At 34.1% G+C, this 14027-nt stretch overlaps 1 protein-coding gene across 4 annotated transcripts; it reads right to left on the bottom strand.

Moving 5' to 3' along the window:
• Positions 1–724: 724 nt before the first annotated feature.
• On the bottom strand, positions 725–6640 carry LOC102579930 (nuclear transcription factor Y subunit A-7-like). Of its 4 annotated transcripts, none has more exons than XM_006363590.2 (6): positions 6424–6639; positions 5895–5958; positions 3649–3794; positions 2783–2884; positions 2527–2691; positions 725–1185 (listed from the first exon to the last, which is right to left on the bottom strand). In XM_006363590.2, exons 2-6 carry the CDS (start codon positions 5920–5922, stop codon positions 1018–1020), a joined length of 609 nt encoding a protein of 202 aa, XP_006363652.1. In that variant the 5' UTR covers positions 5923–5958; positions 6424–6639; the 3' UTR covers positions 725–1017. The 4 variants fall into 4 exon arrangements, with proteins under 4 accessions (XP_006363652.1, XP_006363651.1, XP_006363653.1 ...); XM_006363589.2 differs by having other exon boundaries at positions 5895–5975; positions 6424–6638; XM_015303534.1 differs by having other exon boundaries at positions 1093–1538; positions 5895–5975; positions 6424–6640.
• Between the last annotated feature and the right edge of the window lie 7387 nt (positions 6641–14027).

Genomic DNA, 14027 nt, shown 5'->3' with positions numbered 1-14027 from the left:
GCCCACCCCCAAAAAAAAATAAAAAAATTTAAGTTTGTTTTTAAAAAATATTTTCAATTTCAAAAATTATTTCCTACTCTAGTAAAAATAAAAGATATTTCTCAAAAATATTTTTCATTCATAAATAAAACACTAAAAATCTTTTTCGGAAAATATTTCTACTCACCAACCAAACATGAGAAAATAAGTCAAAAATCAACTTGTTTTCTAGGAAAACATTTTCTAGATATTTTCCTTCATACCAAACACACCCATAGTTTAATGATTTTTTTAATATAAAAACTCCATGTTTCTGTCAATTCTTACAAATTTGATTGAGACTCAGACAAGCTCAAATGAAAAATTACTATATTGTTGATCACAACTTGAGGCACATTTTGAGCTCCCACCCCTTTTGCTCTTTTGGTGACTCGAACTCGCAACCTTCAGGTTGGAAGTGAGGGGTGCTTACCATCCGAGCAACTCTCTCTCGTTTGAGGCACATTTGTTGTTATTGAATATAGCAACTATTGTTTGTTTGTATATTTCGGTCAAATCAGGTATTGGGGTGACAGTTACAAGTAGACATGGATGAACCACCTCTAAGTCCATACACAAATACGGAAATCCCACGGATAAAAATGAACGAGTTATTACACGAAACTTTGAGCAGGAGACAAGGGGCAAACCTGACTTATAGCCCAACTACAAATAATATCAACTCTGAAATACAGTGAGTAATGAGTCAAAAGTAAATAGGGGACACTCCTTTATTACCAAGATACTAATAAAGAGAATGTAATTGACCTGCACTGCTGCTAACTTATTATCTTCCTAATAACTATGAAGAAAAAAACACTTTTACATGCTACACCTAATGACCATTACCTTCAGTGTCTATTAAAGTCTCAGCGAAAGAAACAGCTAAAAGTAATTACAATCGGAAAACGATAAATCTAAAAAACCAAACTCAGAAAGAAGACTGAGAACAGCATCTTGGAATTACACATCCAGCTGCTAGCTTTGCAACGCCATAATTCAAGAAGCATTTTCTGAAGAAGTAACCTCAATTTTGTTGGAGTCAGTATTGGCGTTTGCCTTCGACTTATCATCAGATTCATCCTTTTCCTTTGCAGTCATAAATCGACCACCACACCCTCTAGCTCTTCTCAGGGCATGCAAATGCCGAGATTCATGCAAGTAGGGCTGCAAGATTATTTTGCACAGTAAGACCCCCATGATCTTGGTTCTTGAAAGTTGAAACACATCCTCAAAAAGAGATTACAACTCTAATAAGGCAGTCCACCTTATCAACAAACTATGCAATTAGACATAATGACTATACCTATTTACTAGGAAATAAAAGATATTGTTGATCAAGCTCAAGATGTTCCTGATATATCATGCTTCCATACTCAAAAGAAATTTCAAGAATCATACGATCTTATTTCTTCAATCGCATTTCTCAACTTCTGGACACTTGTACAACTAAAAAAATAATACATGGACCATCAAAAGATTAGAGGCAGCAGGAGCCACTTCTGACTACATTTCTGTGGCTGAAACAGAGAAGAACAAAAACCAAAAAGTCAGAAGTGTTTAGAAAGTATACACAAGTTAGGTACAATTGCACTTGTCCCTAAGTTTGAGGACATTTAGTCCCTCCAATATCTAAGGAGCAGCATAATAAAACAAACTTTAGGTACAATCCTAATATCAGGATTGGGCTTGATCAATTATTTCCTAGTAAATAGCTAAAAGTCAAAATTGTACCTAAAAACTTTAGGTACAATCTAGCTCATAGCACATTAGGCCTGCAACTTCTTTTAATGCTACATATAAAGTTAACCAAAGAGATTAATTTCCGTTTGAAGATAATCAACGAGGGTAATACTAATCTCTACCAATGATAGATAATTCCTTTTGAGGAACCAAAAACATCCTGATTTTGAATACATCTAGTTGATACTGAATACCTCTCGTCTCTTAGATTGGAGTTTGATCACGATTTCATCAACATACCCTTTTTAATTTTAACACCTTATGGTGCAGCAAAAACCTTGGCACAAAAAACCTAAGAATTTTATGTGCACCAAGAGAGTATTGAGGCATAAACTGTCACTACACCTTAAACAGATGGAATAGAACTGCTTTTTGACAATTTTCTCTACTGACGTTTTTATTCTCTGCTAGTTATTGTTGTGATACAGTACATTATAAATAAAAAAATGTTGGGGTTTAACGTGTTACCATTGTGTACTGACCTCAAAATAGAAGGACCCCAATAAAAATTCTACAGGTTGGTAAAACTGGTAGGCTAATGAACTGGGAAATATAAATCTGTCATTGAACCAATAAGCTGTCAAATGTAGCAACTAGGTAAAATGATGGCAAAATGCATTTTGTACAAGATACCTTCCTAGCTTTAGGAAGTTTATTTTCTGGTAGGCTAATAAACTGGGAAATATAAATCAGTCATTGAACCAATAAGCTGTCAAATGTAGCAACTAGGTAAAATGATGGCAAAATGCATTTTGTACAAAATACCTTCCTAGCTTTTAGAAGTTTATTTTCTGATTCAGCTTTTGCACGAGATTGTCGGCGCCTCAAGATGCCATGATACTGTTTTGCATTAACGAAAACAGGTTCTTCCGCAACATCTGATGGTAGAGGAACACCAGCTTGTTGAATTCCCATCAACTGAAGTCGAACCTGACAAACCATGGATCAGTTAAGCTTATAAACTTTGTCGACACTTCACTAGATACCAAATGAAAAATATAACTAATCAGAAAATCATTACCATTGACTGTGCTGGATAAGGTTGTGCAGGGTAAGGTTGTGCGTCATAGGGTGCAAAAATGCTCCTGTAGTAAGGATCTGGATAAGGGTAAGCTGTTTGCGCCTGCAATACATGAAAAATGACTGTAAATTCTTAGTCCCATTTTATATGAAAAAACTTAACCTTGATGATTGAGGAATTAGTCTAAAAATAGTAGTGGCAGATGAACATTCTAAATAATGGATGACATATGACATTTACAGGAAAAGGCAAACATCATATCATTGTTCACATAAATCTTGAAACTAATGACCAAGATACTTGTAGAATTTATTTTTATTTTTTTTTAAAAAAAAAAACCACAAAGTGGGGAGAAGATTAGATGCTTATTAATTTGATATCGTACGGAAAAAAAAATACAAATTTGATCTCTAGACTTGCGTCCCTGCACTATTGGTTTCCTATGCTTCCCAGCAAAACTTATTTCAATCTGCATTTCAAGATGAAGAAGGTTGTGGAAAATTGCTTCCAGTTATGGCAGCCGATGAAGAGTTCAGAGGACTACGTGAATTAAAATAATATATGCAAAGACACAATGTATATACTTACTTTGTTTCTCTTTCTTCTCCATTCTTATGACCTAAATATAGAACATATGTTGTGCATGCACTGTATCAACTTAAACAAAAGAAGATGAAAAAGGCAAATAACAACTAACAGCATGAAGATAATACTCCCTAAACCAACATCAATACATTCACATGCATCATCTTTTGAGTTCTTGTACCAGATTTAACAAGAACTCTAATACTGAACAACGAGGGCAGCTATAGAACTTAAAGAATCACATAAGAGGGTGGGAGTGTTGCATCCACCAGCAAGAATACCATTGCATCTGCATTTCTAAGTTGAGAAGGTATCAAGTAGTGCATGTCTGGTGGCACAGTCCCAGGAACAGACAATTCAGCTGCAGGGGATGAAGATCGGCTTTGCATCTCTGACTGCTTTTGTGGTTGTTCATTCTCGCAATTATCTGAAATTTATTTAACAAACACATGGAAATATTATATTAGCCACAGATAATACAAGTTCATCTATGATAGGCTAAAGAATAAAAGCTGATTTTCATGCAAGAAAGAAAAACTCCCATAAGCAGAAACCTCTATCAACGATTGAAATTATGAGTTAGTTGATCAGTGAGGAGAGATAAAGTTGAGCTGATCTGCAGAAAAAGTAGTTTAGTTACTAGCATTGTGTACTACTATGAACGTGGATCCAAGTTTTTAATCAATTGGTTAAACATGAACTTTGCTGTCTTGATCCCTTCTTGCTGATTTATTCCTTTTTCCTTTTCTGTTCATTTCAACTCCTTTAATCAGGATGCTAGAACACTTCTTTCCCTTCCATTGACATAATATATATAGAGAAATGGACAGGAAGCGAATAATCTAAGGTATGGAAGAAATGGTTTTCTTGGAACCAAAATTCAATCTATTCATTGATGAGAAAAAAATAGGAAGAAGAAATAGATCAACCATCCATAAGTGCTTTTGGCTTTTTAGTTTTACAATGCTTGATAATCAAATCCAAAGACGAGACAAATTGTTCCTCTCTCTCTCTCTCAGAGTCTTCATATTGTATAAAAAAAATTCAATTTTTTGTGAAGTATCTTCTGGTTCTTTTGGCGTTGATATTTGCTTATCAAAGAAATATTGTTTTGAAGTTAATGTTCTTAAATGTTCAAAAATCATTGTTAAGGCTTCATTTCATCTTAATAATCTGGGAATTAAGGTATTACTACGCTGTAAACTTGCTTCTAATATCATCTCTTCTCCTTGTTTACTATGATTAGTATCTTCAGGGGCTAATGTCGTTTTCATTCATCCACCAAAGCTTTTCATGAACCAAGTCTTATGTGATGCAGGCTATTGATTATTCTAGACTACTTGTTTGTATTTAATTTGGCCCAGTTAAACTGTTCTAGTAGAGGAAATCAGTTGATGGGTCCGAAGAATTCACAAGGAGTCTAGAGAGCTTCAGTAAAGAGCAGGCAAGAATTGAAAGACACCTTCCATTCATCCAAAGCTGCACTAACCATATCCAGTAAGTGATCAGAAGGGAAGTACTGAGAAGTAGAGGCTCCATACAAAAGAGAGAATCAATTGAAAAAGCCTCTCTCTCCATATTAACAGAAATAAAAATACCTCTGGAAAGGAATCAAGTTGACCTTGTCAAAGAGCTGTAAAATTCATAGCACTTATATTAGCTCTCCAGCACTAGTGATTTGGAGTTCTCTCCAGTTGTGGAAACTAATTGAAGCATTGTTCAATCTCCATTGCAGCTTGTTAGATCGATGAATCATGTGCTTAGTTCCATTTTTCTTTAGTGCATTATTATTTCAGTCCTAGTTCTTTTGTAACTCTGACCTAGTAGTTGTCACCATCATCCTAGCTCATTTAACAGAGAAAGAACTATCATCCTAGTTCATTTAACTTAAAGGTAAATTATTTCATAGGACCTTTAAGTTGTCACTATCATCCTATTTCACTAAAGATCATCCTATGAACTAATTTACCTTTACCTTTAACACTACTAAGCAACTACTTATTGTACTTTCCCCAAAACAGAAAAGATGAGTCAAACAATTCCTGCAACGTGTTTATCTCCCTTATGACTTCATTCTAATGGAGGAATAGAATAAACCAAACTTTTTCACTCTTTTGAAATAAAACTTCAAGAATTAGTGAGACTATAAGATGTTCAATCGTAAATCACATCAAATAAATTAAAGGCACACCAAGTGTTTCTATGAAGCAAAACAAAAGAAATGCGCAAAGTGATATAAAATCAGAGAACCAAAGAGGGAACAGGCTCAAATTTTGTCTATGGTTTTAGAATAAAGCAACGTGATATGATAAAGTGATGTTCTTGTAGGGAATTTTTTTCTTAGATGAAGGCAAGCCTGTTGGCGTCACTTGCTAATTAAAGACATACCATATCATAGTACCCATCCAGTTACAGTCCCAATTAGATTGATAGAATTAATCACGTTAACATGAAAAAGGTACCACAATTACAGACTTAAAAGCTACAACACTATTCAATGAATCAGGCAAATAATACAGCAGAATACCTGAAAGATCATGTATGGAGGACGTCATGATGCTGCTTGTCACAAACTCCCCAAATCGAAAGACCTGATTATGCAATGCAACTAACAAAAATTGGATCAGCAAATAACAGCATAAGCTATAGTCGCTAATATTTATGCATGATCTAAACGAAACGAATACATGCACAATTAAACCTCAGCTTTTAGATAACTGCAACCACAAGTAGAGAACATAAACTCAAGCGGCAAATTTTCTGAATTTTGGTATTATGATATGTCAACATTTCTATAAATGAACTTCCATCATACAAAAGATAATTCAAATTGAACTATCCAAACAACAAATCAAATGAACGCAAAGCAAAGCAAAGATTCAGCTCATTCAACGAATCAACACATGCAGACTTTTTATTATATTTTGTACAGAAACAGCAAAAAAAAGAATTAAAAAAATCAACTAATCGAGCTCAATTCAAATTTTTCCATCAATTCTGTTGTCACTATTTAGTGTAATCACATGAAATTAGGGTTTATGATAGGAGAAATTTACCTTTCCTGGAAGCTTAGTGTAGAAAATGAATAGCGGTGCTCTTGTGGTGCTTCCTGTTTAAACACTCTCTCTTTCGTCTGCTTTATACTCTGTTTTAGATTTTGGAATACAAAACAGAACAACTTCTTTGGAGTTTTGTCATTCCGTTGCACTATTTTTAGTGGTGCACTTCTTCCTCTCTTTCTCTACACAACTAACTAACTATCAGTCATTTTTAAAGTCATAAAGTATTTTTTTATTCTCCCTCAATAAAAGGTTTCCGGTTTGAGTTGCCTACTAAGTTGGCTTGGGTTTCATATTGAGTCCTGCAATACAGACTTTTTACACAAATTCAAATTTCGCTAGCGTTTGATCAGAGATATTCAAATATTTTTAACAAATATTATTTGGGTGAAAATTTGGACGAAATTTCACCATGCATATTTGATCATAATATTTGGAAAACATATGAAAAAAAATATGATTTATACTCATTAAGTTTTAAAAACTATCAAAACTAACCATAAGTTTGTATTACAAGTCAATTGGATCTTTGTTGCAATAAATAACTAGTGTCCATGACACTGGAGCAATGTGATCGTTTGGAGTGAGTGCAACAAGAGGGTGTTTATGTAAAAGATAAAAGTTTGGTGTAAAATTTGAATTTTTTTAAAATCCCAAATAATGATATTTGGCCCAAATACTAGTATTTTCTAGTATTTGGGAATTTGAGTTATTTGCCAAAAATATTTGTCAAATAATAACAAATTGTATGAACAAACACTATTTGTCAAATTTTTCCCCAAATTTTACTTGGGAAATCTATGGTCAAACGGGTTGGGACTCATGACTCATGAGTATGAACATCAGCTCCAAAGAAAACCGTCCAAAGAAGGGCGTTTTGGTTATTTACTGCGTGGCTCTCCATGTTCAAATGACCATAATGTCCCTTGTTAAAAATTCAAATCTGAATTTTTTATTCTCTAAATTAAATTCATGATGGTCTTTTTCAATGCATTTGCACACCTAATTTTTTTTTCCTTTTTAATTTTCTTAACATCATTTTCAATTTTCAAGCCTCAATAATGTTAAACTTTACTGAGGTTTAAAATGAAAGTCAAATATTGTCACAAGTAAGGGTGTACATAGGTCGGTTTGGTTTGATTTTCATTAAAAAAACCTAAATTAATTATGTCAGTTTATTAAATCTAAAAACCAAATCAAACCACATAAAGTCGGTTTTTTCGGTTTAGGCTTTAGTCGGTTCTTTCGGTATTTTTTGGTTTTTTCGGGGTTTTTACAACTATACGGTATTTGAAAAAGACATCAAATATATTTTCACTTACCTGTGTGATAAGCTAAACTTAAAAATTGTTAAATGAATAGAAATTTTCGAAAAGACGGTAAAATTTAAAATATTTTTTTGAAATATCAACGTTCATTATGTTAAACTAATAAGATTAAAGGCTAGAGGCAAACTAAATACAAAACAAAAAAATTACAAAGTAAATTGTTAACTTCGAATTAAACTATAAACTAACTAAAAATATATTAACAAAGTAGATTATAAATAATATTTTTTATCTATAAATAAAATAAAAGTATATATATACATATTATGTCGGTTTAGTTTGGGTTCGATTTGACTTTTTTTCTTTTAATACCAGACCAAACCAAACCAAACCAAGAGTGGTCGTTTTTTTTTTTCAACCGCCGAACCAACCAAACCAAACCACAAATCGTTCTTTTTTTCCGATTTGATTTGGTTCGTTGGTTCGATTTGACTTTACGGTTTGACTTGTACACCCCTAGTCACAAGTACTTGTTATGGATGAGAACTTTTTGGAGTTAAAATAATTGGGATAGACGATATTAGGCTTGTCCACACTACAACATAAATGTTTTAATGCAAAATTAATTTAGTTAATTTTTATACTTATTTTAATTTATTTTTAATGTGTATTCATAAATTGAAATTGAGTATAGTACAGTTTTTTTAATAAAGAGACAATGTTGTTTGTGCCCGATCACGCTTTGTGATTTCAAGACTTGTTGCTAGAATTTGAGTTGGAAGCTCATAAGAATGATGTTGAACCTACTCTTGTTAATGAACAAGTTGAGAAAATCGTTAATCATGGAGATGTTTTCTCAAGCTCTTTGTCCAAAGAGACAGAAATATCGAGCGACTTGATCTTGTAAGTGTTGAAATTTTTTAAATATAAATTAATAAAATTAATTTGAAATATATTGAATTCAAGAAAATAATCTAAATATTATGACTGATATAATTTGATTAAGAGCAAACTATATAAATCTCACTACTTTAGGTCCTAATTATTAGGATTCACTATAGTTTCAAATATTACTTCATGTACAATATTTCGTTCTTTAGATACATGTATCATAACTCGACAGATACATGTATCTAGCGATATTAAAAAGCGTGATATATGTTTTATTCGTTTGTATTAAATGGTTGTAACTGATTTCCTTAATTAAAGGAGTAATTGACTACTCTAACAGATTTTCAGAATACATGGACAATTAATTCTGAAAAATCAAATTTAATCAAATTCCTTGATATAATACGAAAATCAAGAAGTGTACTAATGTTTAAATAATTTCATTTTATTACTCTTTATAATAATAAATTCATTAATATTATTAATAAAAGACAAAACATGTATATCTTGGTTATATAATTTGATTAATTTCATTTTATTACTTTCAAAATAATAAATTCATTAATTTGATGTATCTATTATCAATATATGATGTTGTCACGACCCAGGGGTACACCCTAGACGTAACATGGCATACAAGAGCCCGAGAAGTCTCATATAAGCCACTTAGCTTTCATAACATAAGATAATAGAAAATACGAGATTTTTAAAACATTTCAACAAAATCAAAGTTTTCATATCAAAAGCGAAAATCTATTATACTTTGTCTCAAACCATCTAAAACATGAATATCTTGGGACACAGCCCATACAACAATGTTCAAAACATAAAATGAAAGATCATAAGAGAAATGGTGGCCAAATCCTCGAATGCTATGAGGACTCACCAATCTTCAAGCTTGCTTTCTACTAAGATCCTAGCCACGGGGATGAGAGTCGAGATTGCCGGACCCTACATTTGGATAAGAAATGTAGGCAAGAGTATGCGTTAGAACAAGCATGTACTAAATATGATAGCTTGCATAAAAAATCAACATAAACATAAGAGTTAGCAATATAAGTCATAAGCATAATCAATGCATATAATAGAACATGTCAACATAAAGGAATACTTCTTGAAGTAACCTCAAATCATCCTTACTCATCATGGATGGCAACTCAAGCACAATCCAAGACATCACCTATCATAACATATCTATCTTGTCTTTTATAGAAATGGAGAATCGCCTCTTGCCTTCTTAATAAGGGTCAAGGGTAGTCGCCTCTTGCCCAACTTGCTATGGGATCATGGGTAATCGCCTCTAGTCCCTTTACTTAGGATCATGGGTATTCGACTTTAGTCCAACATCAGGTGACATGGGTACTCGCCTTTTGTCTTTTACATTATAAGAACGTGGGTAATTGCCTCTCGTTCAATACTAAGGAATGTGGTTAATCACCTCTTAATCAACTCTAAGGAATACGGGTAATCGCCTCATATCCTTCACATTTGGAGGTCTTGGGTAATCGCCTCTAGCCTCATCATTTTCTTAGTTTTTTGCTTGGATTCATTTTAGGTGAGCAATCCTTTCAACCTAGAATCATTCAATGTGAGAAAGCCTTTCATATTCATACATAAGCAATTCATGTGGGAATAATCCCTTCCACGACAATTACATCAATAATCAACAATTCATATTTTACTCTCAAAGCACTACATCTCATAATCATCATACATGCTTTACTCTCGAAACAATTAATATCATAATTATCACCTATGCTTTCATCTCAAAGCAATTCTAATCATAAATAATCATATAGGCTTTAATCTCAAAGAAATTCTAATGTATCTCATCAATCCTATAAGAATACATCTAACCCACAAGTTCTCCTTTCATGGCATCAAACCCATTTATATCAAATTCATCTTAGAAACATGGGTTAAGCATGGGTACATGTAAATTCATCCTAAAAACATGTAATCCTATCAATTCATGCATAAACAATCATCACCTGCTTATACAAAATGGGAAAGTTATTTCCTATGCTTCAAGGCAACTTAAGGTTCATGAAAAGAATTATCCTACCCATGATCTTGAATTAGCGGCGGTGGTTTTTGCCTTAAAGATTTTGAGGCATTATTTGTATGGTGTGTATGTCGATGTGTTTACCGACCACAAGAGTCTACAATATGTGTTTAATCAGAAAGATCTGAATCTCCGCCAAAGAAGGTGGCTTGAGTTATTCAAGGATTATGATATGAGTATTCTCTATCACCCAGGTAAGGCGAATGTGGTAGCGGATGCTCTTAGCCGATTATAAATAGGTAGTGTTGCCCATATAGAAGAAGATAAGAAGGAATTGGTGCAAGATGTACATGGATTGGCCCGATTTGGTGTTCAATTAGTTGATTCCACCAAAGGTGGTGTTATGGTTCATAATGGATCAGAATCGTCTTTTGTGATGGATGTGAAGACCAAGCAAGGTCTTGATCCAATTTTGGTAGAATTGAAAGAGGCGGTACTTAGAAAGTCCGTTGAGGCTTTCTCCCAAGGGGGAGATGTCGTACTTAGATATCAAGGTCGTTTGTGTGCTCCTAATGTTGATGACTTGAGGAAATAGATCTTATCATAAGATTGCTTATGAACTTGATTTGCCTAATGAGTTGGCATCTGTGCATCAGATTTTCCATGTCTCTATGTTGTTCTAGCCCAATTCTTGAGGCATCACAATAAACAACAAAACCATCCGTCCCATCCGGTAAAATTAATACCGGAGCGGAAGTAAGTCTATCTTTCAATTCCTGAAAACTCTTTTCACTAGATTCGGACCATATGAACTTGGCCTTATTTTGAGTCAAAATTGTCAATGAAGAGGCAATCGTAGAAAACCCCTCAACAAATCTTCTGTAATAACCAGCTAAACCTAAGAAAATTCTAATATCCAAAGGTGATAGAGGTCTAGACCAACTCTTGACCACATCCGTCTTCTTGGGATCTACCTCAATACCCTTACTTGAAACAACATGACCAAGAAAAGCTACAAACCTTAGCCAAAACTCACATTTTCTGAATTTTGCAAAGAGTTATTGTTCCTTAAGGATTTGCAACACAATCCTCAGATTATGATTGTGGTCATCCTCACTCCTTGAATAGATCAAAATATCGCCAATGAACACAATTACAAACATATCAAGGTATTGTCTAAACACCCTATTCATCAAATCCATAAATGTTGTCAGAGCATTAGTCAAGCCAAACAACATTACCAAAACCTCATAATGACCATATTAGGTTCTAAAAGCCGTTTTTGGGATATCATCATTCTTCACCCTCAATTGGTGATAACCCGACCTAAGGTCAATCTTAGAAAAGTAACTCGCACCTTGGAGTTGGTCAAACAAATTGTCTATCCTTTGAAGAGGATACTTATTCTTAATGGTCACCTTGTTCAATTGCCGATAGTTAATACACATACGAAGTGAACCATCTTTCTTCTTAACAAACAAAACTGAAGCACCCCATGGAGAGATACTCGGTCGGATGAAACCCTTATCCAACAAATTTTTCAATTGTTCTTTCAATTCCTTAAGTTCTACCAAAGCCATTCTATAAGGAGGAATAAAAATAGGCTGCGTATTTGGGAGAAGGTCAATACCAAAGTTTATTTCCCTTTCGGGAGGAATACAGAGTAAATCATCTGGGAACACTTCTGAAAAGTCATTAACAACGAGGACCGACTCAAGAATAGGGGTTTCAGAATCCATATCTCTCACCCTATCTAGATGGTACAAGCAACCCTTAGAAATCATCATTCTATCTTTAAGATATGAAATAAACCGACCTTTCGACATAGAATTTCCTCCCTTCCACTTGAGGACATGCTCATTCGGGAACTGATACTTGACTACACGGGTTCTACAATCAATAGAAGCATAACAAGAGTGCAACCAATCCATCCCAAGAATGACATCAAAATCTAGCATATCAAGCTCTACCAAGTCAACAAGAGTAACTCTATGGGTAAGGAGATGGGACACTTTCTATAAACACTCTCAACCATCACAAAATCACCAACAAGAGTAAAGACTAAAAAAAGGATCTAATAACACATCAGGAAGCACATTAAATATCATAGCCACATATGGCGTCACAAAAGACAAAGTAGCACCGAGATCAAGAAAAGCATAAACATCTAATTGGAAGACTTTCAACATACCAGTAACCACATCGGGAGAACCGTTTTGTTCACCTCGAGTCTGAAGAGCATAGAACCTATTTTGCTTGGGAGCACTAATACCCAAACCACTTGGACCGGATGAAGGATAAGGTTGAGCACTACGACGACTATCCCCTTCATTCTTAGCAACCGAAGGACAATCTCTTATCTTGTCATCCATCTTACCACAACCAAAACAAGCATTGGAACCCGCTAGAAATTTACCTTCATGCTTTCTTCCATACTTATTAGTACAATTAGGCAAAGAAGACCCATTACCACCTCCTTGAGGCTTAGGGATAGATACTCTTTCAATGTTGAACCTTAGATGAGCCTTAGAAGAACCTTTCCCGGAAAATCTTCGTAGAAAACTTGAACGACCACGTCCACCGAACCTAGAGTATGAATAGTTACCACCATCGGTTCTAGCCCTCTTGGTCTCCCTCGACCCCTCCTTAAGTTTTTCTTCTTCAATCTATTGGGCATGCACTATGAGACGAGAAATATTCATGTCATGAACAAGCATAACCGTACGACACTCTTTCACTACCAATTCGGACACACCCAAAATGAACTTGTTCATTCTTGCCCTAGAGTCGGCAACTATAGAAGGAGCATACTTCGACAATTGAGTGAACTTCAAAGCATATTCTTTCACACTCATGTTTCCTTATTGGAGATTGATAAACTCATGCACTCACTACTAAAAAACTGCCAAAAAGAGACGAAAAAAGCGACGCAGTCAATCTCGTCGCTTTTTTGCTCGACGCTTTTCCAAAAGCAACGGATTGCGTCACTTTTTTTATTTTTAATTTTTATTTTATTTTAAAAAAGAGACGAAGTTCGTCGCTTTAATTAATTTTAATTTTTAGAATCTTGAAAAGCGACGGACAATGAAACGCCGTCCATTGCTTTTTTGAAAATAAAATTTTGAAAAATCCAGAAAAGCGACGAACTAAAGGACCCTGTCCGTCGCTTTTCTGGGTTTTAAAAAAAATAAAATTTAAAAAAGCGACGGACAAAACCACCCTGTCTGTCGCTTTTTCTGCAATTTTTTTGACAACAGAAACTGCCAATTCTGCTGCCCACCTGCAAAAGCAATTCAATTCAGTTCAGCCCCAATCAAACACAAAACATTATAAAGAAGCTACACAAAATATAAAACAACAAACTTAAATTAAGATTCAAAAATATGTAAATCACAATTTAAAGACTTATAAAGTCTTTCAAAATTCGTTTTAAAATT

The sequence above is a fragment of the Solanum tuberosum genome, unplaced genomic scaffold (genome assembly GCF_000226075.1).
Source record: "Solanum tuberosum cultivar DM 1-3 516 R44 unplaced genomic scaffold, SolTub_3.0 scf00454, whole genome shotgun sequence".
NCBI lineage: Eukaryota > Viridiplantae > Streptophyta > Magnoliopsida > Solanales > Solanaceae > Solanum > Solanum tuberosum.
The sequence above is the reverse complement of the archived record's forward strand: the minus strand, read 5'-3'. Positions and strand labels throughout refer to the sequence as shown.